The sequence below is a fragment of the Hippichthys cyanospilos genome, chromosome 6, assembly GCF_059441005.1.
Source record: "Hippichthys cyanospilos isolate Australia breed blue-spotted pipefish chromosome 6, RoL_Hcya_1.0, whole genome shotgun sequence".
NCBI lineage: Eukaryota > Metazoa > Chordata > Actinopteri > Syngnathiformes > Syngnathidae > Hippichthys > Hippichthys cyanospilos.
The window spans coordinates 5845001-5855547 of NC_142374.1; the positions used below are offsets into that span (position 1 = coordinate 5845001).

General features: G+C 39.6%; 1 protein-coding gene across 1 annotated transcript; it reads left to right on the forward strand.

Annotated features, from left to right (window-relative positions):
- Positions 1–89: 89 nt before the first annotated feature.
- Positions 90–10435, forward strand: pla2g15 (phospholipase A2, group XV). Its single transcript, XM_088418338.1, has 7 exons — positions 90–419; positions 1854–2010; positions 4182–4300; positions 5684–5782; positions 5867–6091; positions 6261–6373; positions 8828–10435. Exons 1-7 carry the CDS (start codon positions 272–274, stop codon positions 9221–9223), a joined length of 1257 nt encoding a protein of 418 aa, XP_088274464.1. The 5' UTR covers positions 90–271; the 3' UTR covers positions 9224–10435.
- Positions 10436–10547: the final 112 nt, after the last annotated feature.

Below are 10547 nucleotides of genomic sequence, written 5' to 3' on the forward strand. Positions count from 1 at the left end.
TGTTGTCATTGCGTGTGTTACTTTTACTCTGACGCTTTTCACTGCTCGATTTCTCTCAGCTCGATTACTTTGGCCTTGACTGAAGTTGCGTTACCGGGTTTGATTGGTCTTCGCTCTGCACAGCTTTCTGTCTCGTGATCTTGTCGTTATCGTCGTTCCACGCAAACATCGTCAACAAGGTTCAACAAACGATACGGGAGGGGTTACTCCGCGGAACAGCATTTTCGGACAATCGCTTAAATGGCTTTTCGGCAATGAGACATCGAGAGTCATGGGGGATCGACAGCGGGTGACCGCCTTCTCGCTTCTCACACTCGTGTTGTTTTTGTCGCTGATTGCTGGAAGGAGCTCCGGCAAACCTGTGGGGAAATGTGGGGGCAACAAGACGCGCCAGTCCCCGCGACCCCCAGTGGTCCTCGGTAAGTCTCGCTCTAGCTTTTCTTTCCAATGGCTTTGATTACGCACACGATAATTGTCAACAGTTGGTAAACGGTGGGCGACGAGTAAAACTTGCCACATGAGAAAATGCGAAATTTCAATTGTTTTATTTTGTAAAACTTAACATTTTATGATTCCGGAAGCACAAATCAATGTATGTTAAGAACATACTTTACAAGCTCAAGTACTGTAAATGTTTGGCCTGTCATTTATTAACTTTAACTGAATGGGCATTGATTTGTTGTTGATTTAATGTGCGTTTTCGTAGGAACTCCTGGCACTTGACTTTGAATTGACCAGCTATTTTCTTAACATTTTACCGCCAAACATTTACCTGCGTCTCATACCCTTACGAACGGCACTAAACAAAGCAGCTGAAGGTTAAATAGTCTAAACATGACATTTGGTGCACGTGTTTCCACATCTCCAGACGTTTGTTTATAATCCTATCACATGACTGCTCAGATGCTGCCATTCAGCTTTCTCGGGAAATTTTGAAACAATCTAATCCATTTTTAGGAACAATGCAATCATGTGATTCTTTTCACACGGACCACGACGGCTTTATACTGTAATCCAGTTCAAACATCATTACCATTCTGTTCTTCTTGCCCACTTGATCAAATGTGATTGAGTTTGTGGAAACCTTATCTTCTACTAATTCTGTTGACATGAGGTCAGGATAACTCTTGGCGGCGGCTACACTCACAAGTAAATAGCAGTCATCTGCCTACTTTAACATCAAAGAGAAAACAATGAAAGAAGACACTAGAGAGCCGAAATTTCACTCAGATGGCGACAACGTGAAGTTTCAACATGACACGACTTCTTATCACACTAGCAGGAGTGTGCCATCCCTTGGCTAAAATACTGCAAGAATGATGGGGAAGTAAAAAAAAAAAAGACCCAGAAATGGTCAAAATACTGCATAATGATTAATTAATGTGTTTGGATTAGTTCTGAAACATTACAACATACTTTCCCTCGCTGAAGAAATGTGTGACAGTGTAACTAACTTTTAACTAACAGTTGAAAAGGTGAAAATCAATGTTTTGTCTGAGACCACGTGGACTCAAGGCCATCAATGGTCAACTGTCAATGTGAACTCAGAAAACGATCTATAGCCGAAGACGTCCAAACAACATGTTGCATGATAAAAATAACAGCCGGATAAGGCTCATGCCAAAACGTCTGAGCGCCAACCAAAAATGCACACCTTGTCTTACATTCTGCATAAATAAAAATGGATTATTCTAGGTGTTTTTGTGTTTATAATTTCAAATGTGAAAAAGAGCAAACATTCAGTATTAAAAATAAAAAGTGTTGCTTTGCTTTGTTCACTTCATCTTAATATGACCTTAAAATACAATTTCATTTCAAAATATATATGCATATATTGATACTGCTGATTACAGTTCCGGGGGATCTGGGAAACCAGCTGGAGGCAAAGCTGGATAAACCCAGCGTTGTACATTACATTTGTTACAAGAAGACGGACGCCTTCTTCACTTTATGGCTCAACCTGGAGCAGCTAGTACCTGTTGCCATTGACTGCTGGATGGACAACATAAGGTATGTCACTTGTCACTCAAAGATGCGGCGATCCATACCTTAACTTCAGTAAAGACACTAACACTGAACTACCTACGTGGTAAATTGCCCCCAGAGTTTCAGTCAGAACTCATGATTCGCTCTCTCTCTCTTTTTCTTTCTCTTTTGCTTCCTCTTTCTCTCTCTCTCTTTCTTTTTAAATAAACAGACTTTTTTTGCACTTTTGAAAGCATGATTGATTAGCGTTTCAATAGGAAAAAATAATTTGATAACAAAATTGGGTGAGAAATCTTGGTAATGCAACAAATGAAACTCATTAGTCAAGGATCCACTCATTTAGCTTTATTCACATCCAAGAAAATGTTATATTGATGTCATGTTCATGTTCAAGGGTGGTTGAAGTGGAACTCAAGTCAAAAGTTTACTTTACAAATAATGTATTGTTGGCCCCACTAGTTTAAACATAATGTTGTGATTAATATGGCATCAGCAAATTTAGGTCAGGTAAGAACCAAACACGGCCCAACGTGACTATCATGGTACCTGACCAACTGTGATATTATTTTCAGTCGACAGCAACTTGTATGTCATGTTTACACAAGTGAAAGGTTAAAGAACACCAATCCGTCCGTTATCCTAACAGCTTATCCTCACGATGGTTACAAGCATGCTGGAGCTTATCCTGGCTGTCTTTGGGTAGTTGGTGGGGTACGTCCTGAATTGGCTGCCAGCCAGGGCACACAAAGACAAATAACACATTCACAGCACTCCCAAGGACAATTCAGAGTGTCCAATATACGGATCATTCATGTCTTTGGGAATGGGGGCGATATAAAACATATAAAAAGACTACACGGCAAAAACCCAAGCCTGCATGAGGAGAACATGCAAACACCACAGAGAAAGCGGGAGCCAGAACTTAGGGCCTTTGCATTGTGAGGCGGACCTTCTAAACAGTGGCTACCCATATATGACTTTTTATCCTCTACAGTATATCTATTATCCTAAACCAGGGAAACGGCTTTGTTTTTGCAATGTGAAAGTAAAATAAGGATTGACATCATTTTTTTTTCAGGCCCTTTTTTTTCTTCCAGATTTAGGTTAACCTGTATAAACATTGTAAAAGTAGTTAACGGTTTTTGAAAGTTAATTTTATCGCAAGTAAGGTACTCGTACAACAAAATAGAAACTTTGACACGGTGATGAGTGAGTGAAAAATGCTATTTAGTATGATATGATGGAAATTCTAAATTGGTTTAAACATGTGAATAGTTTTCTCTGCGGCCTGTTCCGCTTTTGTTGACACTCCTGAACTGTTATCCATTTCCATTGAGTACATCCTTCCAAAGGTTAGTTGGATCAATTTAATGCAAACCTCTGCATTGTTTTGCGCAAAAGAACTCCCCAAAATAGGTCGTTCTATACAAGACAACCTAAAAAAAATGGTTTGTTTTGTATATAACAACCCAGAAAGTTGGGTCAAATAAACCCAGTTTGCCCTCTTTTGACCCAATTGTTTTTTAAGTGTATTTACAACATTTTAGTAGAAGCAGATTTTGAAAGAGTGTAAAATAAGATTTTGATTTTTATGCTCAGTGGCTCGTGCTTTATATGCAGTCAGTGCAAGAGCTCCATTTAATATTCTGCTTTTACAAAGCTATGGTTGTGTTTTGATTGAATAGTACTGAGATGTTTTAAACATTTTTACTGGAAGCTAACACTAAACTGCTTTATCTGTATGCCGCAGTGCAGTTTGACAGTTTGTGATGTAAAACCCCAATAATACATATTGTTGTGAATACCCCTCTGACTTTCCAATCAAACTGAGACTCAATTTTACCTTGCAGTAGCAGTACAATAATATGTAGTTCGGCTAGTCCTCATATTTTAAAGTACCAGGTATCGGCATTAAATATTGCTGCGATCTTTTATGATAGTTAATTAATTTTAGTTAATTAATTTCACTGCCGTTTTGACTTGGAATTACTTCTGGCTAGCATTTAAAAGCTGGTAGCATCAGAAGAAGAACACAAGAGTGGGAAACAACCGGGAGACATTAGTACGTTTTTAACTATCAAAAAAAGGAAGATGTTGTTTGTGCAGTACTGTTTTCCAGTGTTGGTCTCACACCACACAAGCAGAACTAACCCCTAACTCAAAGTTTCTCTATGACACTGTACATGTGTGCGTAGGCTGATCTACAACAGGACCACACACACCACCTCATCGCCTCCCGGGGTGAACATCAGCGTGCCGGGATTTGGTCAGACATACTCAGTGGAGTTTTTGGACCCCAGTAAACGCAGTGTCGGTGAGTGTGGAAGCATCACTGTTTGCTTACAAACTGAAACGGCCACAATCGCAATCGTCATACATCTACTATACTGTATATCCACTGTCAATCCATCCATCCCATCTGTAGGTTGGGCCTACAGGTAGTGAGATGGATGGGTTACAAAAAGAATAGCAATGGCAACAATGTCAGCATTTCAATTTACAACAACTCCACTTCAAACTCGAGCAAACTTGCAGTGATTTTCCTTGTAATCTCTAGCTTCTGAGCCTATTGTGCTATTGCGCACATGTAAACAAGTTCATTTAAGACCAATCATTTTGTGTCTGAATCCGCCCTTATTTACTGAGGAATACTCGTGTCAAAGGGATATTGTTAGGCAATCGTGGAAATCCATTTTGTGTAATTTTGTTTTTTGATCCATTTCACAACACAACCATAGAATACTTGACACAGCCCAACTGTGTTGTGTGTTGACCACACACCCACACACACACAAAATACATACTCACAATAATTGGTGGTTATGTTACTAAACTGGTTTATTAGTTAAGTTAGTCATTGTCTGAGTGGCCTACAAACACCACAGGGTAATCTTCAGGTCTATGTCACGTGTTTGTCAATATGGTGCAGTTCTGCCAAGGCCTCAATTGGGGGAACGTGAAGGAACTTCAGGGGGTGTGTGATCGTTTAAACGAGGTTTCTGCAGGTATCAGCAGATAGTTTATGCTTTTAATGCCCCGACCGGAACAGCACATTTTTTCTTTCCAAATTTAGAGCAACTTAACTGGAACGTTCAATCGTTTTATAGTAATTCTTTTGGAAAATGTTGTAGGCCTTTATTTTAAGTTTTACATTGATCCACATTGTCATTTGTGACATTTTCAGGCAGACAAGCCAGGCGTATAATAGATACTCCTGCCTAATACACTGCAAGATACCACTATTATTGTAGTTTCAAAGTTTATTACTTCACACACAGATGGTACAGCACTCAGTTTCAGGTCTTTTTTTTTTTTTTTTTAATCCAGAAATGTTTTGTGCTTGCTAAAAAAATATTTCACAGGGAGTAGATCATCGGTTGATTTAAACCATGGAGACTATCAATGATCTTTTATTGACGCTACACTAAAACATTGTTACTCTGGCTTCTAAACCAGTAAAGACTATATTCATTTAGGATTGGCTTACTATATGTTGATGAATCGATTTTATTGATAATGATTGACATCATTTGCCAGGAAAATATGAAATGCGCTCGGAAAACTTATCAATGCGTTCATGCCACTAAAACCGGCTTGCGCTCTTCTCTGCACTTGAGGAAGATATGAAACGCGCTCGGAAAACTTATCGATGCATTCATGCCACTAAAACCGGCTTGTGCTCTTCTCTGCACTTTAGGGATGTACTTCTTTAATATCGCACAGGCACTGGTGGACTGGGGCTATACTCGGGGCGACGACGTGAGAGGAGCGCCTTACGATTGGAGGAAAGCACCCAGTAAGCACAACACACATTCAACCTTGATCAGCCATGCCATTCTTCTCAATTTTGACTTTGACACACGGCTTGCTTTCTTCCCAGATGAGAACAAAGACTACTTCATGGCATTGCAGCAAATGATTGAGGAGATGGCAAAGAATGCAGGCGAGCCTGTGGTTATAATTGCCCACAGTATGGGCAACATGTACACCTTGTACTTCCTCAACCAGCAGCCACAAGCCTGGAAAGACAAATACATTAAAGCGTTCATCGCTCTGGGAGCGCCATGGGCCGGCGTGGCCAAGACGCTACGTGTCATCACCTCTGGTGAGAGAACGAGCCCTTCTTACGTGCCTTTCAAAATTTTGATGGATTAGTTTTTGGTTTCATGATTTGTCGTCGCTCAGATTTTCGTTATGAATGTTTCCCCTTCGTTTTGTTCCCGTCTGTCCACTTCCCGTTTTTTAAATCTGCCTTCTTCCGTTTTGTGTTTCAGGTGACAACAATGGCATCCCTGTCATCAGACCGCTGAAGATCCGCTCTCAGCAACGTACGGCTGTCTCTACCTCTTGGCTCCTTCCCTATTCCCACACTTGGCCGAAAGATAAGGTGCGTGCCAACAACTTAACTGCAGAAGTTGAAATAACTTCATTTGTTTATTTATTTCATTCACAAAGAAAACAAGAAAACTGCAAATGCAAGTGTTGGCCAAGTCAGAATGAAATGAAAACAAGTGTTATTTTGACAGCTCCCGTTCTTCTCAGAAATCAGTTTCTAAGAACGTAATTAAAAAAAAAAAGATAAACGTTAACAACAGTAACAACGTTAAAGCACAGAAACAAAAAAGCCAAACATCTGGCCACGCAGACAGTGACATAACGCCAGACAACAACAAAATTGACAAAAGGTATAAAGCATACCACGTTTTATTGTTTGTTTAAATATGATATCTAATTTGCATTCTTTGTCAAGATTGGTCCATAAATCAATTCATTTTACAGACGCAATGTTCCATTCATTTGGTTCTGAATTTTTCAAAAATCTTCTTTCTCTTCTTCCAAATCTTTTCTGAGGTTGATGTGAGCTTTCAACATAATTACCATGACACTATATCTGACCAATTGATGACATTTTAAGTGTAACAACTGTAGGAATACAGTCATAGATTTGTCGGTTCTCTGTGGGCTTCTGCTAACACTCTTATTGCTCTTTTTACAAAGTAAAAATTGACTGAGTATGTTTTGCACACATTTCTACTTATTTCACTGCAATAGATTAGATATGGAACAATCACAGTGTTGTACAAGATATGCAATGCTTGATAAGCCCATGAATGCTTTACTTCACACATGTCAAAGTCACGGCCCACGGGCCAGGTCCGGCCCGCAAGAAGGTTTTCTATGACCTCCGGGATGATATCACATCCGATCATATAGTCATATATTTGATACAGTTTAGGTTCATTTAGGTTCACTCGACCAGGGTGGGGAAAACCTTTGGCTTTTGACAGCCAGGCCGGGACGGCAACACGATACAATACATATATATATTAAAAAAAAAAAGAAGCATTTACAGTACATATCAAACATAAACATAGCTAAAGTATCAACGTAATAACATATATTTGTTATTGATCACCTTAATTAACCACTGCATCAAAGTCTAGAGGTAATCCTGTTGTGGCAATCCTCTGAACAGATCTGAGGTGTTCTTCACTCATAACACTCAAGCCGAACTGTGTCATTCAGCTCTGGAAAATTGTCAGTATTTCCAAGGAACTCCAAAATTGAAATAATCTCCTGTTTGAGGTCCCAGACACGTTGACGCACTTTTCCTGAACCTAACCAGCGGACATTAGAATGGTACAGTAACGTCGTGGGATCAGCGTTAGTTTCTTTGAGAAAAAGAATAAACCGGTGATGGCAAAGTCCCCTCACCGGATTAAAGTTAACAGGTTTTGCAACGTGGTCAGCCTGCGACACGGTTTTGCACAGGGCTCCCTAGTCAATTATGCAGTGTAGGCACATTAGCCCTTGAGCATCTCCACCTTTTTCCTGTCAGATTTCCTTTGATGATTACGTTTTGAAAAATCTATTAAACTGGTTGAATTGATTCCTTTTTGAAGAGTCATGAATACTTTCACAATTTAACATAGAATTGAAATGAAATGATCACAAATCCTTTTTTTTAATTTTTTTTATTGATAACCCAAACTATTTCACACACCCCTTGGAATCCGGCCATGGACTCCGGGGGGGGCCGCGGACCCCACTTTGAGAACCACTGACTTAGTGCAATAGCGCACGCGTTTTGGCTCTTTTGACCTTCGTCAACCAAATCGTCAACAAGAATAACACCCAGAAACTTGGTTGCTCTTGATCTATTTCAGTGTCCTCTAGATCATCAGTAGTAGGCATCAGTAGTTTTATCTCTTCTTCTACTATTGAATATCATGAATTTGATTTTCCAACTCAAGTCAAGTTTTATTTCTAAAGCACATTTAAAGAGACCATGGGCAACCAAAATGCTGTTCAGTAAAATAACATTGTAAATAAAAATGAAAAACAAGCAAACAAGCAGAAACACAGAGAAAAGCGCAGTGCGATGGCATTTCAACATTTTTTATTCTCTTAAATTCTTGTTTAACTACATTTAACACATTTATTATATCTTCCACAGAGTAAAATAAGGTCGAATCATCTGCAAACAGCAATATGGACACACAGACAAAGTCGTTCATGTATAAATGAAACGGTTGAAGCCCGAGCACCGCTCCCTGAGGTTCTCCACAATGGATATATTGGGACTCAGTTGTACATTATATCCATGTACAATTCTCAATCACATATACAATCATCTGCAACCATCTGCATCCTAATTGTTAAATAAATTGTAACCCATTCACCTACAACTCCTTTAATAATAGAACAAGATCGTGAATAAAATGTAATCACAGCAATTACAAATGTTCAAAATGTTTCCAAAGTGTTGACCTCCTGAGAATTCAGCGAATGCTGAAGACGTCGCTCAAGTTTCACAACCGATGATGACCTTGTTGCGCAGGTTTTGATCCGGACCCCCACGACTAATTATACCGTGATGGACTACAAGCGACTGTACTTTGATCTGGGTTTCGAGGACGGCTGGCTGATGCGTCAGGACACGGAGTCGCTGCTCTTCAACCTCACGCCGCCCGGCGTGGCCGTCCACTGCTTGTACGGCTCCGGCGTTCCCACTTCGGAGGCCTTCAACTATACCTCCAAGTTCCCCGACGTGGATCCCGCCGTGGTGATGGGCGACGGCGACGGGACGGTTAACCTGCTGAGCGCCACCCAGTGCAAGCGCTGGGCGGGGCGGCAGACGCAACCGGTGACCTTGCACGAGCTTCCCGGGAACGAGCACGTCAACATGCTGCTCAATGTCTCCACTGTGGCCTACATCAAAAAGGTACTTTTCTAGACTGCGGGACGTTTGCGCCCGGGCCTCTCCAATGTACAAAAACAACAAAACGAAACAGAAAATGACTCTCGTCTCAGTCGCTTCTGCTGTTCAAATTGTCGTTGGAACTGCTTTGGTTTTTGCCCTCCGAAACGCTTGCCCGCACATGCCGCACTGCCAACTGGAACGACCGGCAGCCATTTTGACTCCCGTGTCTAATTATGTTTTCAAATGGCTGCTGCACAAGTGCTTATTTTGTTTGTTTCTTTGTATTTGCTGGTTTTTTTTTTAATTCAACCAGTTTTAAATTATAGTTCATTCTCCAAGTGTTTACAATAAATTTATATTGCTTGCTGTCCAAAAAGACATCAACAGTGTGGTTAGTTTATTAAGTAGGCAAAGCAGGGTATATAATATGCAGTATATGTGTATTAGTCGTTCAAATTTGAGCATTTATTTTGTAAGTCCGTATTTTTTAAAAATCTTGTGTGAGAACCTTCACGAACACCAAATTGTCTTTTTATGTCTTTTACAAAAGTGGCTTGTATGACAAACTATATAATGTTACTGTAACCAATCAGTTTAAAATGGTTTGACAACATTCTGATTTACGTTTTAATAGCCAACAAGAACAAGTTACAAAAATGTATCGTCTCTAAATGAGAAATTATTAATATCAACATTTTACCTTTGAACTAATGTGCTGTACTAGCAGTATTTTTTTGTTTTGTTTCATTTGTCAGAACTCTTTAGGTTCCAGTTTGTTTTCATATTGAAAATTGACTACATACACACTGTTTTACCACCAGGTTTTTATTTTCTGTCAAAGTTCACTGATGGGATTTTCTCCAGGAGCAAATTCTGTATGTATCTCTGTAAACACTAAAAAGGTTTATTATTTCCATCTACCTGCTTGTTTTATCTGTACAGTAATTCATTTGACAGAACAACATGTTTGTTTGTTTGTTTGTTTGTTTTTGATAGGTGTCATCCATTGATATTTAGCCTTTGTGTGTTTTTTGGGCCCCTCAAATCACAATGATAGATTTTCTGGCTTTAGACAATCAAAAAGAGTTCAGGTTGTGCTTCTCCAAAGGTGACGCTGTATGTGCTTGTGGAAATGAAGTTACTTACTCTTTCTAGCTGATAAAAGAGTATTACCTGACCACAATGACACTCCTGTGAGCTGTCGGTGCAATGTTGCCATTGATAAAGTGTTTTAATTCGAAGTCATTCCGAATTATTTCTCTTTGTTAAAGTTTGGGCGCTTTAAATTCAGTTATTCAAGTATTTGAAATGTCAAAGCAGAACATGAAAAATCCATGCAACATCAATATTATGTAGA

Excerpts from the sequence above, each read along its gene's own strand:
- pla2g15 (XM_088418338.1), top strand. The coding sequence starts at position 272 with ATGGGGGATCGACAGCGGGTGACCGCCTTCTCGCTTCTCACACTCGTG. Across the intron at positions 420-1,853 it reads GCGACCCCCAGTGGTCCTCG|TTCCGGGGGATCTGGGAAAC; the intron begins GTAAGTCTCGCT and ends TGCTGATTACAG. Across the intron at positions 2,011-4,181 it reads TGCTGGATGGACAACATAAG|GCTGATCTACAACAGGACCA; the intron begins GTATGTCACTTG and ends ATGTGTGCGTAG.